Source organism: Cajanus cajan, chromosome 1 (assembly GCF_000230855.2).
Source record: "Cajanus cajan strain Asha chromosome 1, NIPB_CcT2T_4, whole genome shotgun sequence".
NCBI classification, from domain to species: domain Eukaryota; kingdom Viridiplantae; phylum Streptophyta; class Magnoliopsida; order Fabales; family Fabaceae; genus Cajanus; species Cajanus cajan.
The window spans coordinates 81,714,286-81,738,828 of record NC_138517.1 but is presented as its reverse complement, the minus strand read 5'-3'; the positions used below and the strand labels follow the sequence as shown (position 1 = coordinate 81,738,828).

General features: G+C 32.9%; 2 protein-coding genes across 2 annotated transcripts; one reads left to right on the top strand and one right to left on the bottom strand.

Annotated features, from left to right (window-relative positions):
• The first annotated feature begins 4,056 nt into the window (after nt 1-4,056).
• Nucleotides 4,057-5,789, top strand: LOC109803286 (umecyanin). The gene is made up of 2 exons (XM_020364796.3): nt 4,057-4,412; nt 5,192-5,789. The coding sequence occupies exons 1-2, from the start codon at nt 4,220-4,222 to the stop codon at nt 5,545-5,547; spliced, it is 549 nt and encodes a 182-aa protein (XP_020220385.1). The 5' UTR covers nt 4,057-4,219; the 3' UTR covers nt 5,548-5,789.
• Nucleotides 5,790-5,999: 210 nt separating this feature from the next.
• On the bottom strand, nt 6,000-12,453 carry RAP74 (transcription initiation factor IIF subunit alpha RAP74). The gene is made up of 9 exons (XM_083064604.1): nt 12,143-12,453; nt 11,852-12,010; nt 10,743-10,888; nt 10,237-10,604; nt 8,866-8,981; nt 8,163-8,300; nt 7,638-7,856; nt 7,007-7,219; nt 6,000-6,412 (listed from the first exon to the last, which is right to left on the bottom strand). Exons 1-9 carry the CDS (start codon nt 12,311-12,313, stop codon nt 6,323-6,325), a joined length of 1,620 nt encoding a protein of 539 aa, XP_082920730.1. The 5' UTR covers nt 12,314-12,453; the 3' UTR covers nt 6,000-6,322.
• Nucleotides 12,454-24,543: the final 12,090 nt, after the last annotated feature.

Genomic DNA, 24,543 nt, shown 5'->3' with positions numbered 1-24,543 from the left:
ATTTTTTAATTTTATTAAAGATTGTGAAATGTAATTTTTGTTGGTGTTGAATAATGAAAAAAATTGATAAATAAATGTTTTTTCTTACTTTTTAAACTTTTTAATTATCATTTATCAGTTATTATTCATATTGATACATAAATTTTTAATATAAAATAGTATCTTTATATTTTTCATGATAATTTAATAATAAATAATAAAATTAGTATATTATATATATATATATATATATATTAAATCAATAAAATCAACTAAAATAATTACTTGTATTTAACTCGTTTGTTATAAGTATCTTATAAGTTATTATTAAAAAAATTAAAGAAAATATTATATTATAATTTATTAGATACATTAATGAGATGTATAAGTAAAAGTGAAAAGTTTGGATAAATAAAATGATCGCTTAATCATGTGTTTGAATTTGTGATGAATTGAACTCATAAATTTTGAAAACAATACATAATTACTTTTATGGTAAACTCGTTATAATTTTATCTATTTATTATTTCTAAAAAAATTATGTAATCTAAACACATATTAAGACTTTCAATCATATAAGTTTTAAACTTTTATATTATTTATAAAATGTTTTTGGTATCAAATTTATTTTTCTTCTTCTATGTCTTTCACAAGAAAGAAGATTTTTTAAGGTACTAATCAATAATTATTGTTATTATTTTAATAAGAGACAAAAAAAATATATTTTTTAAAAGACTAAAATTATAATTAAAAAACTGTCTTTGTCAAGAGATAATATAATTTTGTTAATAAAAAATAATAAAAATTTTAAAAATATATTTATACACAAATGAGAGTGATACTATTGATCGTGTGCACATTAAATATATTTAACTTCAAATAAGAGATATTTTTGTGGAGGGCATTTAAAATTAGGGTTCTATATATTCAAACATTATTTCTCAAGTTAAATATAAAATGTGAAGTTTGACCTTTGATGGTAATAATAAATACATTTTTATATGGGTTATCATCTCATTCAAGTAGTATTATACTGTTATGTTTGTCTATAATTGACTTATTTAAGAGTTTCACATTCACTCAACCTTCACATCGAGCTAGGGGCTTAAATATAGAAACTTCAACTTCTAGAAAATATTAAACACTTTACTTGACTTATCCTTCAAAATAGTCTTTTCACTAACATTTTCTACTTGAAGTTACATTTCTTTTTACCTTTTTTTTTTAATTTTAAGTGTGGCTTAGAGGAGGAAGATGTTGCTCATTTACTTAATGACACTCTTTTTACTTGTGCTTGTTGGTTCATATAGAGATCAATGAATGTGAAGATTTTTTAAGACAAGATCTAAACACTTTATTCACTCTTAGTTAGATTTGATTATCTCGTGATGTCCTATGTTATACTCAATCAACAATTAGTGCATCTTCTTAAAGATATATTGCATGGATAATCAGGACATCTTTAATTTTGAAGATCTTATTCATAACGCAAATGGAAAATGGTTATTGATTTATTTTTTTTGTAATTGTGGATCAGCTTCAATTATGAATGCTAAACTTCTTACTAATTTACATGACTTACAAGTGGCTTGAAACATTAGTTATAAGAAAATAGTTTGTAAAATTAACTCTTCAATGAATTATAAATTAATTTATGATAGTTGTCCTTCTTGATACCTTTGTGCATATATTATCAATAAGATAAATAAAAAATTTCAAACAAACATTGACTTCTTTTGTTTCATTATACCTTGAGAGAAAATTATTGTGGTAGTTGATTAGTTTAATATGATTTATCTTCTGATAAATTGTTGTAACGTGGGAGGAGTATCCTCCATCTCCTAATCTTTTAATTTTGGTTAATACTATAGGTGTGACTTTTATAAGATCTTAATTTTTGTCTTAAATTTTTTTAATGATAAAAAAGGTGCCATTTTTTACACCTTAAAGTGTATATGAGGCCTAACCCTTATGTTTTTGCTGGGCCAAATGGCCCATCTCATAAAGTTGGTTGTTTTCTCAAAACACGTACCATTTTGAAGGCCCGGGGGAGGAAGAAAGATTTTTATTATAAATTAAAGAGAAAATTGCGTCTATAGTGCATAAATTTTTAGTGAAACACGGTCAAAATTCCTGGAGTTTATATCAATGAATTTGATATTGATTTTTGGTTTTTTTAAAATAGGTTAATTTATACAAACATAGTGAAACAAATATAATCTTTTCATTCATTTATTTACTTAAACATGTAAAAAAAAATCCAAATATTTATTTACTAAATCAATTTTAATTACTTTTAACCTAAATATTGAATTTCACCCAATAAAACAAGTCTCAAAATTTTCCTTTAAATCTTACTTTCATATTTTACAGAATCTTAAAAAATGTATCAACATTTCAATTAAATTTTAGCTTCTAAAATTTTTAAAAATATTTCATATTTAAATTTATCGTAAACTCCTATTATTTCATATTTTAAATAATCTCATAAAAATAACATAAAATTTAATTAATATAAATAAAATAATATTTCTTAAATCAAACCGCTGCGACGGTATTTTTATAAGTTTGGCGCATTCAAACTGTTCAGAAAATAATAAAGTCATTTGGGAATTGGGATATGTGTTCTCTTTAGGCTATTTATTTTATCCGCTTGAAATTTATGGTTTTATCCCAAATTGCCAATTCTCGGAACCTCTCATTTATGTTTTATGTGAATTTGGAGGAAAATAGTGAAAGAAAGAAATAAACAATAGAAAGGTGGAGAAATAGAATTGAAAAGGATATGTTATTTGAATAAATGGAAATTAAAAAAAATGGAACGTTGTTTGAATGAGTAAAAAAGAGAACCCAAAGAAAGGAATAAATCATATAAACATATTTATACTGATTACAAATATAATTTATTAATTGATTATTTATGTTCTTAACATTAAATTTATCATTTTAAAAACATCTTATATCATAGAAAAAAAAAAAGAGAAAATCATTTCTCTTATTTCATTTTAATTTAAAAGGAACTGTGTTTCTTTCCCTTTTCTTTCTCCTCAAACAAGCAATAAAAAATAATCATTTATTTTTCTAATCTATAGTTATCCAAACAAATAAATAAAAGTTATTGAATGAATCAACTAATAAAAAAATTGTTCTAATTTAATTAGTGTTTTCAAATACAAATCTTAAGTATGCTATCTATTAATATTTTTATTTAGTTGAAATAGAATTATCTCAAGTTATAACTGTTATTCTATTCGGTTTTTTCTCTTTGAACTTTTGGGATGATTGTTGGTTGCATGATATTTCATTTTATCAAGGACTTTTCTTGTACAGAAAGGAAGCTTCAATATAGAGTAGGGTTGGGAGAAAGCCTTTTGAAATTATTTTTTTAAGATTGTATTAGCTGGATGTTATAATTCTCGTTGTTAAAATATTTTTTTTCTTATTTTTATAATTTCATTTATTTTACTTTTTAATTCTTATAATTTAAAATATTTTTTATAAAATTTTTATAATTATCTATTTTGATTTTTATTTCATGTAATTTTAGACAAATCTTTTTAATTTTTATATTTGTAATTTTTTTAATTCTCTTTTTTTTAATGTTGTATCTTTTATTTAGATGTGATTAAAATATTAATTCAATTGTAAATACAGGAATTATAAAACATATCTAAAACTATAAAAACTAAAAATGATTGAAAAAGATAATTATAAGAATTAAAAATATTTATTATAAATTATAAAAACTAAAAGGTCAAATGGGTAAAATTATAAAAAATTTAAAAAATATTATAATCATTCTCAATATTTCAATTTCAATTCATAAAGTTATTTATTTAACATTTTTACTCAATTTTTCATTAGCATTTCACACTTAAAAAAAGCTAAAAATAATAAGCAACATTTTATAAAATTAAAATTACCCATAGAATGTTATAAAAGTAAAATAGCTGAAATAACGTTTAAAAAAAAATATAAAAAGGCAATGAATGTGAAGAGTCCTTTAAAGAGGGGTAAAGTGGTCCATGAATGGTGAAAATGTGGGAAGGCATTCACTTTATTGGTATGGAAAGAGAGCCACAGGAAGCGATTGAAAATTGGTTGCAGAGAGTGAGAGTCACAACTACCAGTCCTTGTGAGTTTGGAAACCGCCACGAAAGTGATTCCATTTATAACAACAAAGCACTTTCTATTTCCATCATCACCAATCCACCACTACCTTGTCTTGCGTCAGAGAAAAATGAGAATGGATAAAGGTGTGGTTTTTTTCAGTGTTGGTTTGGTGGTGATGTTCATGTTCATGTTCCTTGGTGGGAAATGGGTGGCTGCTGCGGAGGTGCATCATGTGGTCGGAGGAGACCGTGGTTGGGATCCTACGTCCGACCTCGTTTCATGGTCTTCGGGGAGACTCTTTAGGGTTGGAGATCAAATTTGTAAGTCTTTCTTTCTCTCTATTTCTTTACCAAATGCCCATTGTTTTCTTTTGCTTTCCCACTCTTTTATTTTACCCTTTCACTCTTTTCTTCCTTCTCATCAAAATTAAGAATCATGAGTTATGCTTTTTTATTTTACTATTATTACATGATTTGGGGGCTTGCAGTTGATTGATTATGTTGTTTATATTTTTCTGGAAAATTAACGAATAAAAAAAGAGCATAACATGAATAGGTAGCTCTCATAGATTTGTGTTCTTTCCTTCCATTTAACCGGCGGAGCCGTGGGACCTCGGTTGTCGCTTTGCGTATCTTTTATTTTAATAATTATAGGTGACAATTTATATTTGGATCGCAACATAAAAATTCTTTGCATTATGATAATTATTAAAATATATTTCAATGTATAAAAAAAACATATATTTCATTAATAAAAAATATCATGATATGATTTTTAATGTAATTATTTTAGAAATCAATACTTAATATATGATAGTTTATAATTGAACAATAATATAAAATATTGTTAGTGTATATATTATTTACTCATCTACTTTTCTCCATTTCATCTTATCATACATTTTTCTGTTTTATAGGAATTTATATTAAAATGATGTGCAAATACAATTTCCGTTATAAAAAAAATGTTTAGGTATCATGATTCATGAGGCCTTTCATTGTTTTCATTTTTTGTCTTTAGGACGTGTTTCTGTATTTAAATCTTAATAAATAATAACACAAGGATTTTGTGGGCCTGTGGCATGTGGCGAAACGGGCAGGGTTCACCTACTCTGTGGCTGAGGGACTAGTGGCTGAGCTGAAAAGCAAAGAGGAATATGAGACGTGTGATGTTAGCAACCCCATCAAGATGTACACAGAGGGTTTGCATACTGTTCCGCTTGAGAGGGAAGGAATCAGGTACTTTGTGAGCAGCGATACCCAGAACTGCAAAAATGGCCTAAAGCTACACGTTCAGGTTCTACCCAAGGAAACACGCGTCACCTACTCTTCTCCTACCCTAAAACTTGAGGCTCCTGCCCCCACTACTCCATCTTCTGCTTCATCCCGTTATGGCTACAACACCATGTTAATGCTCACGCTTGTATTTTGCATCATCATAGGCCATGCTTATTGACATCTCACACAAGCCTTTTTATTTTTTTTTTCGGTTTAGTCGATGATGTTGGTTTTGTGCACAATCCTGTGTGTGATGAGGACTAAGGAGAATTATTGGCTCCATATATGTATTTTATCTAGAGCAAATATTTAGCTTAAGAAAGATATTTGCTTCTTAACAAAAAAGAAGAAAGATACTTGCTCTTTTTTTTTTTTTCAATTGTTTTATGAATTTATCTGGAACCTTGGAGGATTGTGAAATTTCCCAGCTCACAACTGTTTTTAGCGTAAGATTTTAATTCTTGAAATTACATTGACTACTTTTCGCGCTATCAGTAACTAATTTCCGATTGCACTTTGAAATGCCATGCAATTGCACGAGTACATTTCACAATTCAGAAAAATTATAAAGCAATGTCATGCCTAATAATTTGCGCATAACTCAACCAAAAAAAAGTTACACAAAACACGAAACAAAATGATAGACTTACACTAGTATTATATATAATTTGCTTCTACCATGTCATCAACTGAATAACTGGTTATATAGGCCGTTTATTCTATGCACTGGTGTAACATCGTCTCCACACCGTTTATTCACTCTCATTTGTAACCCGATGAAACCCAATTTTCAACGTGTTTTAAAAGCAAGAGTCGTACACTCAATGGGCATTAACTTTCTAGTATAATCTCGAAGATGGTGCCCAAAATCTGAAAAATATACATGGCAGATTAACTTCTTTACTGTCAAATGCTGTATTTTCCGTCAGAACCAATCCTTGGGGTCTACATTGTCACTTATCTCTCAGGATAACATAACTGGATCCATTAGTCTTCTGTATCTTTGAGATTCTCTTAAGGATCTCAGCAAATGCTTGCTTATCCTGCATGTAGTAAAAAATCACCAGGAACAGTTTCAACTTTCAATCAAATATTTAAAAATTGAACCGGTGATGATATCAGGTCACGGCTATCAATGGAAATGGATCACACGAAAAATGCAAGTAAATAAAATATACAAATTAGAGAAGACTACAAAAGGGAGGAAAGTTTTCAAAAATTCAGGGAAAGAATATAAAATGGCAAGCTGAGCAGTGGGAACAATTCCCATGTTGACGGCAGGGGAGATGAGGTGTTTTTCCTCCCTTGATGCTGCTACCTATTCGTTTTTGCTTTTGAGCAAACCATGTTGGGCTTTTTATTTTGTAAGATAAGCTAACAGTTAGTTATAGTAATATTGTAGAAACTAGAAACTACCACTCGATTTGAGGTTTATCTTCAAACGCTGTTTATCTCAATTCTTGATATTGTTAGTTGCCTAAGCTAAAAAAAGTTATCAGATACGCATTCTTGTCCATACATAATACATAGTTCATGCATCCAATAATCTATCCAAAAAAACAAGGCAATTATTCATCATAAGATTATTAGTTAAATTGCATCATTTTAATTGAAGATAAAGCAAAAGTAACGCTTACCTCTGAAGATCTTAGTCTTGCCTTAAATTTGGCAACAAGATCCTGTGTGGTCACTGGAGTCTTCTGCCTTAAAACAGCTCTAATTTCTTCTTCACTCACAGGTCCAGAAGCAGTTGTGGAAGACCCGGGCTTTGATGATGATGGAGTACTTTTTGGAGGTGCACTACTTTTAGATGCAGATCCATTTACATCCTTGGCAGATGATTTTGGTTCCTGATTTAATAAGATAACAGAGAATTTCAATGATAGTTCATATAGTAAAACCTGTTGGATTAGCTTCTAAAATTAAGTTCTGTTTGAAACATAAAAAAGTTCTTGGATAAAAGAGTCTACTAGAAACCTAACTATAAACAAAATCCATATGGTGTTTGAATTCATCGATGGAAAAATTGCTTCAAGTTAAATTAGGATATTTTTGTCCAAATTTTCTCAAAAAAAAAAAAAAAAGAAGTTTCCCAACTAAGCAGTATCAGCTTTTGCAATAAAATAGCTTTCCAACATAAGCTAAAAACCAAGGCAATTGCTCAACGTTGAATTTATCAAAGTTATCCAAGCAGCTAACATTCTTATGAAAAAGGCAAAGAAAAGCAATAACTGTAATGATCAAGCAATCCGAAAATCAGCAACTTACATTTTCTGTCTTCACCTTCTTTGGTGTTGCACCATTAGATGGCTTTGCATCTTCGTTTGATTTTCTCTTCCCCTTTGAAGACTTTGAAGCAGAAGAAGGTGTTCCACGAGCAGATCCTGTTGTAGTTGGCTTTGAAGGGCTGTTGTCAACAGGCTCTTCCTTAAGGGCATCCTTTTGCTTTGTAGCAGTCACAGGAGGAACACCAACCTCATCATCCATCTAGGTAAATCATAATGACAATCCAAGAAATATGCTCAAGTCTAGTTCAAAATTCAAACCATATGCAAGGTTTTCCAAAGAATTCCAATGAAATCTAAACAAATTAACCAGTTCCCCTTTTGGAGAAGTCACAGATGCAAGAGCTATCTGCAGCTCACCACAAAAGGGATTGCAGTTTTCACTGAGCTATGTTTATCCTTTTCAGCTTATTGGTGGCACCAAGAACAATTAACAATTATAGTACATCTATAAAGAATAAAAGAAAGTGGTGTCGTGAAAATAGAAAAGAATGAACAAAACTCATACATCATCATCATCGTCATCGTCATCCTCTGCATCAGATTCATTCATACCACTAGCTCGCCCAAGCAGCTTCTTTAGCTCTTTCCCAGATTTACTCAGACCTCCCCCCTCTTCATTATCTTCATCCTCCTCCTCTTCATCCTGCAATTGTAATTATAAGAATAATTCACAAGAATGCTAGGATCCACAATAGCATAGAAATCAAATATGAAAATGTCCTTATCCACTCCAATTTACACCATATGAACATAATATAATACATCAAGGATGCCTGTAATCAAAATGACTATATCAGAACATGGCTCAAAGGATATAGCATAACATGCTTCCATGTGAAAAGGAAACCAAGGCACTCAAGCAAATAAGCAATGAGCCAAGTTCTAACTTAATGCTGTAATCACTAAACAGATCACTCTGTGAAGGTTATTTCATAACATTTAAAACCAGTGAGAATATAGCATCTGGAGAGTGACAAGAAAGGGGGAGAGGAGAGGGGGGTGGGGGGGGGGGGGGGTAACAAAATGTTGTAGCTATTTTATCACAATAATTTTGACATCCATAAATAAATCCATAACAAATATATAATATCAATTGCAGAAGCTAAGACGTGGAAATGACAATATAATGACTTATGACTAAACAGAGCATTATTAGATATCAAACTTCTAGGTCACAACTCTAAAATATTTGTGGAATGGAAACTAACCTGCTTGATTTCAGGAGGAGCAGGAACTTCAGGAGCCAGATCCTCCCTCTCTTCAGGATCATTGCCAACAGCTTCATCGTCATCAGTGAAAATTTCTTCATGCTCCCAATCATCCCCTGTAACAGATGTATGAGTCAGATGAAAGAATAAGCACAAACATCAACTTGTTTAAGTGTCCTGAAAATTTTCATTTTTCAACAAGAACAAACCAGTTAGCTTATGCATGTATGCCTTAAAAAAAATCATCTACTAATGCTTTAAGATTCGATTCATGCCAATTTAAGATTAAATAAACAGATTGCAATCACTTGAAAATGATTCCAATGAGACAATATATAAGTATATACTATATTGACCAATCAACTCAATAGTCAAACTAATTAATCACGCAATAAAATCAATGCACTGTTACTTAGACCCTAAATGACATAATTCATGGGTTACCCTGGCAGTTCTGCCCATCTTATCAAGAATTGGCTTTTAAGTTGAAATTTGGGAATAATTTATGCACTGACATTATATAATTCATGGTTCATGTTTACACTGCATGATTGACCGATCTTCTAAGATATTTACATGGGAAAACACATCTGCTGCAACATGCAAATTGATGCTTTCTTCACACGAAACAGCCAAGTCTCATGACTATCAGTCTATTACTTACTAGTTTGCAGATGTCAAGTCAGTGTCAGTCAACTTTAAAACAAGATGTTCTCATGTGTTAATTTCATAATCTTTTTTCTTTGTTAACTTATTTTAATAGTACTAATAGTGGAGTCATAATACTAGAAAATAAAAACAGCTTTATTAGACACATTGAAGATGCACGTTCCCTACAATATGTTTTACAATTCTTAATAAATCACACACACAGCAAACTTATGGGCACTAGTATTGACAAGCTAAATGAGTTCTATAATCCCATTCCCAGCTAAATCCAAGGCCAAAATAAATGCTTATAAGCCTCAATTATATGAAGCATATATTTGATTCATGGAAGCATTCAGTTTTTTTTATTTTTTATTTTTTTATTTAGTCACTAAGAATTGTTCTCCTGCAAGTAAGCAGATACACTAGTCACAACAATGAAGCAATCAAGTTAGACACCGGAAAAGATGGACCTCGTAATTTGTAAGAACTCCAAAAGAACTGAATCAGATTTAACAGAAACATAATTGTTTCTTCTCATCCCCAAAAGTTTATGATACATATCCCACCTCGGCAGTTGCATATGTCTATTCTGATTAATTATCACATGCAATTGCACAGCAAATAGGTCATCACTGCATAAAACTAATCAGAAATAAAATGACAACCTTTGCCACCATTTTCACCAGAAAACATAATAAACAAAGAAGGCAAGATACTCACCCTTCTCAACATCGTCATCATCCAGATCATGGTCCCCTCCCCTTGGACCTTCTTCATCATCATCACCAGCTCTTTTATTAAGGCCAAGTCTATTCTTCCTGTCTGATTCCTCATCTTCATCCTCCTCACCCTTATCAGAGACATGACCTTCGTCATCCTCACCAGATTTTTTACGGCTTTTCCCTCCACCTGTGTTGCTTTCCTTGTCATCAAACCTCCCATGTTCACCAAATGCAGCTGGGCCATTATTTGCTGCTTTCATCATCCATCTTTGATATCCATCTGCAGTTTTCTTTCTATTCTTCATCTTCTCTTCAGCTTCCTCCAATGTCAATTGCTTATATTGAGCAACCTTGTTAAAGTTGTACCTAAAAAGACAAAATTCCATACAACACATCTTTTGACCAGTAGTAAAAATAGGACATTACCAAGGAAAAGAAAAACAAGCGGATTTCATAGGAGCATTCTTCTCAAGTCAAACACAATTATTAACACAACAAGCATACCAAGAACCAGCAGGAATAGCCACAAACTCCTTCCTTTCCTTCATTAGCAGGTAATATGTAGCCGATTGTGAACCTTCTAAATGACCCTGGTACTGGGACTGACCCGTTTCGTCCTCCAAGAGCCAAGGCTTGTTCTTGTACTTCTCCTATGTAATGCAACAAGAAATTATTCATTAAGAAAAAACATGGTCTATTACAATTCTGTAGTAATTATTCACTTCCTTTGTAACTAATATAGCACCGCCTCCACATCCCCAATAATTATCTACTTGGCAATTCAAGCTTTGGAGAGGTGAGTAATAGAGAACCATCTCTCAAAACCAATAGTCATCTACTTGCCAAATCAAGCTTTGGACTTCGACATTACCGTGACATGATGTGTTGTGTACTCATTAGCATGAGAAATGTTAGCAAAACTCTCCCTAATACTTTTTTTCTAACACTCTTTATTATTGGCCGAAATTTATTGAAAATTACAAATTTTGGTGGGTCTAACTTCTAAATTAGGATAGAGATTTGTTAAATGAGATGTGGGACCCAACAAAATTTATGATTTTCAATAAATTCCAACTAATAGTAGAGAAAATGTTAGAAAAAAGTATATTAGAGAGAATGTTGCTAGCATTTCTCTCATTAGCCTAATGTAATACTTGATACTCCCTCCAGTCCTTATTAGAAGATCTAATTACCTTATTCAATATAATTAAGGAAATTGGTTAATATTTTTTTTGACCAAAAATTGGTTAATATAGTTAATAGCATTAAATTTGTCCTAATTTTTTTCCATAACTACCCTGACATTAAACGGGACTCTTACTCTACCAATTACTCATTGAACTAAGAAGAATGACTTTAATTAAGAGAATTTCTTGTAAAAATTTGTAAGAAATGTTTTAGATTGATTCTAATAAAAAAACTAGAGTGAGTATATTGTTTTATACTTTTATTATCAAGTACTCTCATTAAAGTTTCAAATTCTTCAGTGGGCATTTCTTTTGAGAAATGAGGTGCTCTAAAGCACTCCTTCCTTACAACTAAATACGATGCTGGTAAGCTATAACAACAAAGCAATAATAGTAATGCAAGGATAGATTATTAGATTTCAATACTCGCAAAGTATCAGTAATTTGGCGTCCGTGCAGTCCATCCTTCTGCAGAGACCACTTGTTCTCAGCACTTTTCTTCCTCGAAAAATCAGGCAAACCGGTAGCGAACCTCGCGATAAAGTAGTTCTTGTCATTGGTAGAACTTGCACGAACATTATATTCCTATCACAAACAACCAAATGAAAAAAACCTAACACGTCATGATCAATCAGCTTGCCAGCGCCGAACAGGGTAAAGTCGGAATATGCAAAACAAAATCAATACATAAAAAAGGTGAGGGGGGAGAAACCTAACTCGAATCAAGCGAGTGAGGGTGGTGCCACAATCGCCGCATTTGGCGCGGTTCTCCGCCATCTTTTTGCCGCAGCTCAAGCACAGAGTCATGTGCTTGCAATTGCTTCCGTAGAGATCCGTGGTTGATCCGCATCCGCTACAACTCGACTTCAATTGCAGGTCCGTCGACATTTCTCGGCGTCTCAACAACACAAACCGGAGAAACCGCTCGCCGATTACAAGAAGCAGAAGGGTTCTAGGGTTCTATATTTCCAGATTTCAACTCGACATTTTTGTGCTCAGTTTCTGATGGCAGAATTGCAACGCAATGCACACGCGGACAGTATAAAAAGAATGCTCATTTATTTCCTTTTTTTTCTTTTTTTTCTTTTTAATTAATTGTGATCAGATTAATTTGGGCGGGTTAAAATTTATTTATTTTTTGTTAATGAAGATTGCAATCACATTGAAATTTAAGATGTTTCACGTATTATTTCAACTTTTATTATTGAAACAACCTTATTAAAAATATGTTTAGATATGTTTTAAAAAGTGTTCTATTAAAAAATGTTCTATAATTTTTTTTAGACCGTATTAAAACAAACTCTAATTCAAGTCAAAATTTAATTGAATAACCATTTCTTTTAGTTTAATTTTCTTACCAGTCTTCTAGTTTAGTTAACCGAGTGTTTATATATTTATATAAAAGTTAATTATTTTTGTACTACATAAATATTTTTATAATTTTTGTGTTGAATTTAAATTAATATGTGTTTAATTTAGTTTATGTTAAAAAAGTAATGTTTAGTTTTATCAAATTTTTAAGAGATTTTAAAAGCTAAATATTATTTATAAACGTCGTGTGATTTTAAATACATTTCTAAATATGTTTCAAACATGTTATTGTTTTTGTTTGAATAAAATAATTTGAACTTTATTATTTTATGATATTTTTATTTAAATAATTATACATAATTTTTTAATATTTTATTAGTGAATAATTATTAGAGGCACCCCTCTAATTATCATAATAATTATAATATTCATTATTACTTGTTTATAGTTAGAAGTATAAATGCATCAAGTCCAAGTTAATACTTAGATTTTAGATTTGATTTGTGAAAAAAAGAATAATTTTGAACAAATTTGAGTCATTTATTTAAATATGAACAAGTTTGAGCTCAAATTGTTTAATTTAGTTACAACTTAACTATTTTTATAGGTTTTATATAAATTGTTTTATAACTTTATCAATTTTTTGGTAAAGATATAAAATATTACAAAGATGGTTATAATGAGGCTTGAACCTAGGTCCTTATGCTTCTAACTACTTTAATCTCTCCTTACTTAATTACTAGGTCAACTTTAATAATCTTATAAACATTTTAATACCGGTACTAATTTATAAATAAAAATATTTGCTTCATGTAAATAATGGAGTCTATTTTTAAAATTGAGTTTATTTATTTAATTAAAAAAATGAGTTTATCAAATATTTAATGAATTTAGGATTTAGGGTTTAGTATGGTAAAGTCCCCAAAAGCTCTCACGGTGGAAAATAATTTCTAAACCATTAGATATATTAATACTCAAATAAATGGTCGGATTTTTCCCCCTCTTTTTCTTCCCAATTTCCTGATATCCCCTTCTTCTCTCAAAGGCCTTGGTTAACACAGGTGTCGTGTTCCACCCAAAATGACAATATATTATGAATGACATTTCTTAGGTGTTGTATATAACTTTCTACAATGCTTGGGTATTGCAGATCTAATTGTGTGGGTTTGTTGATTTGAGTATTGGGAACGAAGTCAAAGTCGCGAAAGGTGGAAGGTAGGAGCAATGGCAGTCACCAAAGATGAACGTTTGCAGCGGAAAGGGGGAGTAAGATGGAGGGTAAAATAGGAAAAAGGAATAAAATAAAATAGTTAAAGAAATTGAGTTGTGATATTCTTTCTTATGGATCACTTTGGAACCCGTTGTGGGACATTTATATTGTGAAAAAAACAATTGAGTTTCTTATGCTAGAATGTTTATCTTTTTAATGGAACACCAATACTGTGAAACAAAGTAATATGTATACAGAATTGAACAACTCATTACCAATATAACATAATCAACTTCATATAAATAACATACAACTTCTCAATTAATAATACAATATATAACCTACAACTTCTCAATCAATAATACAATATACAACCTATAACTTGATACAACTTGAACAACTTAATCAGCTTCAACAAATTCAATGCAACAATACATATGCAATCATATTTAATGTGTAATCGTGTATATCAACTATGAAGATTTATAACAACAGAGATAAATAGTTTAAGTGACTAAATACTATCAAACTATAACGTGTGACTTATCTCAACAAAGTCATCTAACAACTCAATTTAATTTCTTAGGTTTTCTACTTAAATTATAAAGTCTAGTATTATTGTCAAGATATAATAGTTTGGGTACGAGTCTACCATAATAATAGCTTGCATCACTATGACATATATGATATTAGTCCACCGACTACTCTTCAAGTACTACATTCCTCCAATACTCAATTAAGAACTAAGTTTTCAACCTCATACTTTACTCAGTTATAACGTGTGACTTATCTCAACCAAGTCACATAATGATATCACATAAAAACATAAAGGAGACAACACAACAACTTACCATTTATAAGTCAATTTACTTACTTAATGTTTTTCAACACCTAAACTCTTAAAATATCACGACGTATATTCACAAAATGAGATATTAATTTTTGAAAGCAACACTTACTCTCTTCTGGTTTTTATGCATCTTAGTAAAAAACATGTATCCCTACCACATGCCTAACAACTTAACAACTTGACAACATCTAGTTTTACAACTCAAGCATCTATTAACTCACAACTCATGACATAAATCATCAATTATTCATCAACTTACAACATATGGATTCACTATCATACAACATCCTTCATACAACTTATCATCATCATTTAACTATGAAAACAACTTACAACAACATACAAAAGTCAAAAAACCTGCGCCTAACACCATTACTAGGATGTCTAACGACATTGAGAAAGGGGACTTCCTATCTCGCTTGTGCTTGACAACAAACTACCTGTGCCTTATGTGATTGAGACAAAGAGTCTCTCACTCTTTTGTGATTGTCGCAACCCAAAAATTTCCGATCTCGCGACTAATGGTTTAGACATCCTTTTAAAAGTCTCATCAATTAAGGAATGTCTGGACACCAGACTAATCCTTAATTAATGGTTTTGAAAAATGAGTTCATGGAGTCGCCACCAATGTTTTGAAGGTTTTTTAAAAGTCCAATAATGGCCTTGATAACCAGAATTGGGTTCGGGGGTCGGTTACGTGTAGAGAAGGTATTAAGTACCTCTACAACGCCCTTAATCGGTACCCTATGATGAAATTAGAATTATAAATAATAATAACATAAATATTAAATCCCCTTTTATTAATAATTATTTACATGCTTGAAATTTAAATTATACGATTAACCCTAAAATATCTACATGATTATTTTTATTATAACAATATTAATTATAGAGAAGAAATAAATAAAAAAGGAGAAAGAGATTAACTGAAATACCTCTTGCATGAGCTCTATTGAATCTTCAAAACAATAAGATTTTAGGTGCTTTGTGGCAACCCTTCACACTACAATGCCTCACAAAAATCTCAAGAAATACAAAAGAGAGGGGGAGAGAGAAAAAGAGAGAAATTTCGTGCTCTAAGGAGTCTGGACAAAATTTTGGAATCTTGAGAAATGAGCCCCAACTGTCTATTTATAGACTTCAGAAAGGGTCCAGAACGGTCCGTTCCAAAATCGGAACGGCCCGTTCTGGATATGGCCGTTCTGGGTTAAATTTGTAACTGGAACGGCCCGTTCCAGAGACATAATTAACACATACTTGGCTGTGCTGGAACGTGTTGAGCTTAGGAGAGCTTAAAGAGTTTTGATGATCACAACATGAGAACAACAACTTGGAGCACAAAAACAAAGTCAAAGAAGAGTCAAGAAAATGCTATGAGTTGGAGCTATGTAATAGAACTTAGGATATAAATTGTTGTGAATGTGTTTCTATATTTTGTGTGCTTAGTATGCTTTGTGCATAATCAAATCTTATCTAAACCAAGTAGAGAGTATATGATGATGAGTTAAAAACATTGAAAAGTTATTTTGAGTCTTAAAATGAAGTTTTAAGAACTAACTCAAAATAATCGATTATTGTTAAATATAATCGATTATTTCAGCAAATAGGCTAAGTGGAATGCCTTGCTGTAATAATCGATTATTTTCCGAAATAATCGATTATCCCAGGAACAACTCTCTGGAATAATCGATTATCCAGCTAAATAATCGATTATATTGTTCTTGGTTGATTTCCAGAAAATCTGAAGAACAAAATAATCGATTATCTGTGTTTGAATCTTTTATAAATAGTTTGAACTTTGAGAAACTTCAGACATGAGTTAGAACTAATAAACAATTTGTGAAAAACGTTTTTGTGAGTCTTTGTGACATCTTGGAGAGTTTTCTTTGTGAAATCCAAGAGTGAAAACGTTTGTGAAAAGCTTTGATAGAAGATCATCATCATCATATTCTTGAAAGGGGAAGATAAAGATTTGTTCAAGAATTCCAGGTGAATTCGTTCCTTTTATTCTTTGTGAATCTTTGTGGAAAATCTTGAGAAGGGTTTCTCAAGTAATAAGGTTTCTTGTAGTGGGTTCTACAAGGGGTGCTTTCTTGGGGTCAAGAAAGTGGTTATCTTTAGTATAGAAGTATATGCATGTGTGTTTGCTTGTAAACCTTCTTGATTAAAGATAGTGGAACAAATCTTAATCAGGTGTTGATTAAGGACTGGATATAGGTCACATGTGGAGTGGTTGAACCAGTATAAAAGACTTGTGCAATCTTCTTCTACCTTATCTATTACTTTGAGTAATTGCTTAATTGAATATTAAAGAAGATAAAACTTGATTGACAAGTGTATGTGAATCTTGATGGTTTAAATCTGTAATTGAACATTATTGTTGAACCTCATTATATTGTAATCAAGTGAGCACATTGCATTCATATTTTCATAACAAGTCTTTAGGAGGGCTTCATTTGGAAATTCTGTCATAGAAAAGTTTTGATTGAAATTAAGATCCAAAATACTCTGATAAATTTTTAAAGGGTCATTGAATCCAATTCACCCCCGCTCTTGGATTGTGCCATTCTTTTCTATCAGAACGGGCGTTCCGGACAAGGTTCTTTAGGCTTGTTTTATAACTTGGAACGGCCCGTTCCAGTTTAGGAACGGCCCGTTCCAGTTATAGGTTTAGCCCTCTTTTGAAGAGTTTGGAACGGCCCGTTCCAATCTTGGAACAGCCCGTTCCAAATTAGGGTTGATGGCTCTTTTAAAAACTTGGAACGGCCCATTCCAAATTGGGAACGGCCCGTTCCAGTTTTCGGAACAGCCCGTTCCAGTCTTTTTTAAAATTAGCTTAATGGGCCTTTTAAAGTCCTATCTTGTCGTTTGCATGCTTCGGGAGCTCCTTCCCTTCGTAACAGAGGTCCATTCCCTTGTTTGTATGCCCCCCGGACGAAATTGGGTGTCTACAGCTGCCCCTCTTTACTTGTCCTTTGGAATAGTAATGTGTTACTTTTCCAAAGGCAAGAAAAGACGTAGACATTTCGTCCGGGTCTTTTCTTCGTCTCTTTAGTTCTTCTGCGTTGTTTCCCTTGTGATAATGTGTAGCTTCTTTCGCTCTGAGGTTAGGTAACCCTTTTTCGATCTTGTACTAGTTTTGAGGATCTAGCAACCCTTTCACTAAGGTCTAGTAACCCATTTTGTACTAGTTTTGGGGATCTAGTAACCCTTTCACTAAGGTCAGGTAATCCACTTTGTACTAGTTTTGGGGATCTAACAACCCTTTCACTAAGGTCAGATAACCCACTTTGTACTAGTTTTGAGGATCTAGCAACCCTTTCACTAAGGTCAGGTAACTCACTTTGTACTAGTTTTGGGGATCTAGCAACCCTTTCACTAAGGTCAGGTAACCCACTTTGTACTAGTTTTGAGGATCTAGCAACCCTTTCACTAAGGTCAGGTAACCCACTTTGTACTAGTTTTAGGGATCTAGCAACCCTTTTCACTAAGGTCAGGAAACCCACTTTGTACTAGTTTTAGGGATCTAGCAACCCTTTCACTAAGGTCAGGTAACCCAATTTGTACTAGTTTTGGGGATCTAGCAACCCTTTCACTAAGCTCACGTAACCCACTTTGTACTAGTTTTGGGGATCTAGCAACCCTTTCACTAAGGTCAGGTAACCCACTTGTACTAGTTTTGGGGATCTAGCAACCCTTTTCACTAAGGTCAGGTAACCCACTTTGTACTAGTTTTAGGGATCTAGCAACCCTTTCACTAAGGTCAGGTAACCCAATTTGTACTAGTTTTGGGAATCTAGAAACCCTTTCACTAAGGTCAGGTAACCCACTTTGTACTAGTTTTGGGGATCTAGCAACCCTTTCACTAAGGTCAGGTAACCCATTTTGTACTAGTTTTGGGGATCTAGCAACCCTTTTCACTAAGGTCAGGTAACCCACTTTGTTCTTGTACTTGATGTCTTCTCAATGGTGTTGTGCGATGAAAGACTGCCCCTAGGTGGATGGGCAGGAGAGTTTTGATGTGCCCCTGTCACTTGAGTATTGTGATGCCTCTCCAGGCGCAATGTTGAGTCTTTTTGATGATTGATTATTTGATTGTTGGCGGATGGTTGTGGAATAAAAGACTACCCCTAGGTGGATGGGCAGGAAATGTTTGTTGTTGTTCTTGTCAAGGTGAGTATTGTGATGCCTCTCCAGGCGCCTGCTTGTAATATTTTTTTTTTCTAAATTTTGCTTTCTTAGCTTCGGCTTTTTCATATTTGAAGCTTGCCTTTTTCTGCTATTTTTCTAAATGCTTCGGCTTTTTCAACATGTATGAAGCTTGCCTTTTTCTGTTTTATCTTTTGTCATCATCATTGGAGGAGGGATCCCATCCTATGATGATGTTATTTGCTTAATATTTATTGACGAGTATTATTTTGGAAGCCACTCCTGGCTTTAGTAAGGAAACCATTCCTAGTCTTGGCATTCTCTTGAATCATTCTTCATTCAATTGAGGAGTAGGGCGCGATAGCCTCTTCATGCTTGTGGACTTGATTATTCTTCCTCGTCCAGTTCTATCACGTCTTGCTGTTCACATGTCTTTTGTTTCTTGGTGGCTATATGAAACCACTTGTATGGAATGCCCTTGTAGGGGGCTATGCCTTTTGACATGATCTTGCCTTTAAGGCACTGTCTAGTTGTTGATCCTTTTTTACGAGTGCTTCGGCCTCTTGATTCCTCGGACAAGGGATGGATAGACACACACAAAGAATGTAAGAATGCAAAAGAAAATACAAAGCAAGTATGGATTGGATTTTTTTTTTAAATTTTTTTGTGAACTTATACCCTTTTGCGCATACTTGTGTCATATGCATGTTATGCAAGATTTATTTATTTTTTGAATAATTTCTATTAGATAAAGAAAGTTTTCTGAGTGTGTGAAATGCTTGTTGGATGCATGCAATGCATGTTTTGATTTTAGTTTTTTTTTTTTTAGAAGGTGGCTTTCCTTTTCTCCTTCTCACGAATAGGCTGCTCTAATTGATGCATAACTTCAGTTGTATTGGCCACTTGGTATCAAACTGCCTTGGGGTTTTCTCTTTTTGTTTTGTTTTGTTTTGTTTTTTTTTTCAAAAACCTTAACTTTTGCCTAGGATGTATCCTAGCGGGTATTTTTGCTCTTTTTATTCGCCCTAATTTTTGCCTAGGACGCCTTTTACGGGTTTTCATCCCAGCGGGTCATTTTCATTTTTTTGTTTCTCTTTTTTTTTGTACCTGTTTAAATTTTGACAACCATCAACAATATACGTCATTAAGATTGAACAAGACAGAAAGGAAAGAAAAATATGATTTAGAATGAATGGTTAATGGAGGTAGGATGATTTAGAATGAATGGGTAGTGGAGGTAGATGAGTGTTTAAGTTTTTTAAACAAACATTTCCTTGGATAATTATTATAATCATTCTCCTAATTATCTTAAACTACACATCCGAGTCTCAGGCAGAGTCTTTGCAAAATTTGACCCCTCATAGAAGTGTTCAAGCCGCCTTTTAGCTTTTAACTATGAGAATCATCACTTGCTATTTTTATCCTTTTTTAAATCCCTAATTTTTGCCTAGAACGTGTCATAGCGGGAACTTTCGATTTTTTTTTGCCTAAGATGCCATTTGCGGGTTTTCATCCTAGCAGTATTTTTCAAGTGATATTATTTTTGGCATAACACTTCTTTACTTTGACAAAATCTCCTGCCATCCGCGTTTGGGAGGACCAGCGTATTTGATGATTAACACTGCCCCCCATTCCCGAACACCAAGGAGAAAGATGTTGCCCCCACTTACGAGTGTTGAAAGAGAGTTCTTTCATGAGCCGAGATTTGTGGTTCCTTTGTTGGTCAAATTGGACGAAAGTTGTTTGTTATTTATTTTATTCTTTTTTGCAAGACTCTTCTTATGCAATAAGAATCTTGTGTAAGACTCTTCTGATCACTTTCTTATTTTTTGTGTTTCGATGAGGTGATCTTATTGTCTACCTTAGACTCAGATAATGCGTTGTAGATGTTCGAAGCTTTGATTAATTTTATTATCTTTGGTCATATTTTTTTTTTATGGTGATTGATTTCTGAATTTAATGTGTGACATAAGAGAGAAAAGAATAAAAGCAAGGGTTTTATGTAAATGACGTATGTTATTGATGAATGTAAAAATAAAACAAGCCCTTATTTTGAACTCATGATCGTGGGCGAAGGTCATGAGTTAAGCATGAACTTAAAGTAATTTTAATTTTTTTTTTTACAAAAAGGAGAACCCCCTGACAGCTTTCTAATAGACCATCCCAAGATTGCTACTTATCTTGGTCATTTAGCGATATTAGATACATTGGCTTCAAACTTGAGCTATCCGGCGTCTATAAGCCTTTGTACGCGAAGCTTCAAGGTTCTACAATCTTCAATAGAGTGCCCTGCTGCTCCCGAATGATAGTCGCAAGTTTCTTCAGGCCTATACCATGATGGGTATGGTGGTTCTTACTTTCTTAGCGGTGGGATTCTCACCAACATTGAGGCCCTTAATAATTGAGGAAGCAAGTCTGCATAGCTCATAGGAATTTCGTTAGAAGTCTTTTTTTCTTTTGAGACTGTTTTAAGCTTCCAAGGGAAAACGGGGAAAGTGGTAGCATTAAGTTTCTCCTCTCTTTTCCTCCCATAGATCCCTTTTGATTGACTATCCTCAGACCGTGGGGGTATTGTGGTATCACATATGAGTGGGATCTCCTGTGTTGGGCAGGTTTCAGCAGCTTCTTTACAATCAAAATTATATGTTTCGATGGCTCTCAATCTTTCTTCTAGAGTGTTCAGACATCCTCTAGTATGGTCGATGTCGTGTTGCATTCTGGTCATGGCATCGATCATCTTAGTCATTTGTTGTTTGAGCTGTATGAACTCCATAAAAAGTACATAACTTCCTTCTTGTAGAGCTTCCATGACTTTTTCCCCTTGAGCTTCGTGAGTATGGAGTGTGTAGGAGACACCTTCGAGTGACAATGAATAGTTTTCTATTAAACTATTTGGATGTAAATGCATGAAAGGGAATTCCTAACAAAGATTCGATGGCTCATCCTTGCCGCAAGGTGAGTTATCGGTGTTCCTCTTCATAATATTTTATGATGTCACAGAGGTCACACTGATTTCTTGTCTTTGATACAAATCCCCTTGTGATCCTAAATGCATGTGTTTTTTTTGCCTACTCTTTATCCTGTTTCTATTATCTGAAGGGGAATGATGCATGGTAAAGATGAGATTTCTTTATTGTTTTTTTATATATTTTTTTTTATCTATTTGCTTATTTTAAAAATCCAATCCACTCTTATTAGAAGAAATAATACAAACAAATGCACACACACATGCTCAATCAACATACACCCACGAACGATCGTATTCGAATCCTTGGTCTGTGGTCCCTGTTAAGAAAAGTGCGTTGTATAGGATAGTTCTAATCTCACCGGTTTTAAGGCTCCCAAGGTGCCCCCATTATAGGGACCTAGTATCTCTGTCACCGTCACTTAACAAACTCTAAGGTCTGTCGCAGTATTTCAGGCTAGAGTAACCGGTTATCACCTTGAGTGTGATTTTCGACAAGGCTCGCAGGCTCCAAGGCCAAACTTGGGCCGGTCGTACGTCAACCACTCCCTATGTTTAATACCCTCATGCCCTCGGGTGTAGGGAGACTGTTGTGTGCTATGGTTTGTGTGCAGTTTGTTAATTCAAACATGTGCGAAATTTAAACAAGCATACAGATAATAAAGCAAACAAATAAATCAAACAAAATAAAGGGGAAAATATTTAAATTATTATTTTTATTTTATTAACTTCATCAATTAAATGGGTCTGACCCTCTTTAAACGTCCCCAGTGGAGTCGCCATCTGTCGCAACCCGAAAATTTCCGATCTCGTGACTAATGGTTTAGACATCCTTTTAAAAGTCTCATCAATTAAGGAATGCCCGGACACCAGACTAATCCTTAATTAATGATTTTGAAAAATGAGTTCATAGAGTCGTCACCAATGTTTTACTCAAAACATTGGAAAAAGAAAAGGTTTTTTAAAAGTCTAATAATGGCCTTGATAACCAGAATTGGGTTCGGGGATCGGTTACGTGTAGAGAAGGTATTAAGCACCTCTACAACGCCCTTAATCGGTACCCTATGATGAAATTAGAATTATAAATAATAATAAAAGAAATATTAAATCCCCTTTTATTAATAATTATTTTCATGCTTGAAATTTAAATTATACGATTAACCCTAAAATGTCTACATGATTATTTTTATTATAACAATATTAATTATAGAGAAGAAATAAATAAAAAAGGAGAAAGAGATTAACTGAAATACCTCTTGAATGAGCTCTATTGAATCTTCAAAACAAGAAGATTTTAGGTGTTTTGTGGTAACCCTTCATACTACAATGCCTCACAAAAATTTCAAGAAATACAAAAGAGTGGGGGAGAGAGAAAAATAGAGAAATTTCGTGCTCTAAGGAGTCTGGACGAAATTTTGGAGTCCTGAGAAATGAGCCCCAACTGTCTATTTATAGACTTCAGAAAGGGTTCAGAACGGCTCGTTCCAAAATCGGAATGGCTCGTTCTGGATATGGTCGTTGTGGGTTAAATTTGTAACTAGAACGACCCGTTCTGAAATTGGAACGGCCCGTTCCAGAGACATAATTAACACATACTTGGCTGTGCTGGAACGGGCGTTCGGACAAGGTTCTTTAGGCTTGTTTTATAACTTGGAACGGCCCGTTCCAATTTAGGAACGACCCATACCAGTTATAGGTTTAGCCCTCTTTTGAAGAGTTTGGAACGACCCGGGGTTTCCACACAACTCATGCTCAGTCTTCATTGGTGCTTGGTGTGATTTTAATAAAAGACGAGTTTCTCTCTTCACACTTGACACCACCACTCTCGTGATTGACATAAGTAAGAGAGAAGCCCCTGGTTGAAGTCATGTTCAACGTGATGAAGGCATGCTTAGTGCGGTATTAATTATGCAGTTATGCTAAAACTGGATTCTTCCCAAATCACCTAAAACTCATTAGCCCAACAACATGCAATACAAAATACAACACATTTGCATCATATAAAGTTTGAAAACAACACGAAACTAAGAATTAAGAAGAATCATCATCTACTATTCATATGCAACTCCTAGAACATCTCAAGTTCACAATTCATCACACATGAATTCCAGACAACATTTGCTATGAATCTAGTGAATCTATTCAACAAAAGTCATCATATAATAGGATCATCCAAAATCAAGCTTCCCTTACCTTTTGTTGACCCCAAAGATGAGAAGAGGAGAAAAGAAGGAAGAATGACACAACTTCAACTTGAGATCCTTAGCTCCACAAGCTTTGAATCCACAAGCAATCACTCACTCCACTAAATTAGTTGTAGAAGAAGTAGGAGATGGGTTAGGAAAGTGAGGAAGGAAACTATTTTTCTCAAGTTTCAGAGAAACTTTATCTAACTCCACTCTCTATGATTCTTAAAACTATAACTTCTGAGACCCTTATTTAAAAAAAAATGTATACACTCCTTTCAAGGCTAAACTAACTAATCTTTAACTCAACTATTTCAAAGATCAATTTAAATCTTATAATCTCTTGACTTTAAAGTTTTTAAATATAAACACATCACATAATTAAATTAAACCACACAAAACAACAATGTTACATTTTAAAAACAATTATTATATAAAAATTAACTT

Bases quoted from the DNA above. Each gene is read 5' to 3' on its own strand.
- RAP74 (XM_083064604.1), bottom strand. From the start codon at position 12,313: ATGTCGACGGACCTGCAATTGAAGTCGAGTTGTAGCGGATGCGGATCA. The intron at 8,301-8,865 runs GTTAGTTTCCAT...TTACAATTGCAG, and splicing joins CTCCTCCTGAAATCAAGCAG to GATGAAGAGGAGGAGGATGA. The intron at 7,857-8,162 runs GTATGAGTTTTG...TGATTTACCTAG, and splicing joins ACGATGACGATGATGATGAT to ATGGATGATGAGGTTGGTGT.
- LOC109803286 (XM_020364796.3), top strand. From the start codon at position 4,220: ATGAGAATGGATAAAGGTGTGGTTTTTTTCAGTGTTGGTTTGGTGGTG. The intron at 4,413-5,191 runs GTAAGTCTTTCT...CGAAACGGGCAG, and splicing joins TAGGGTTGGAGATCAAATTT to GGTTCACCTACTCTGTGGCT.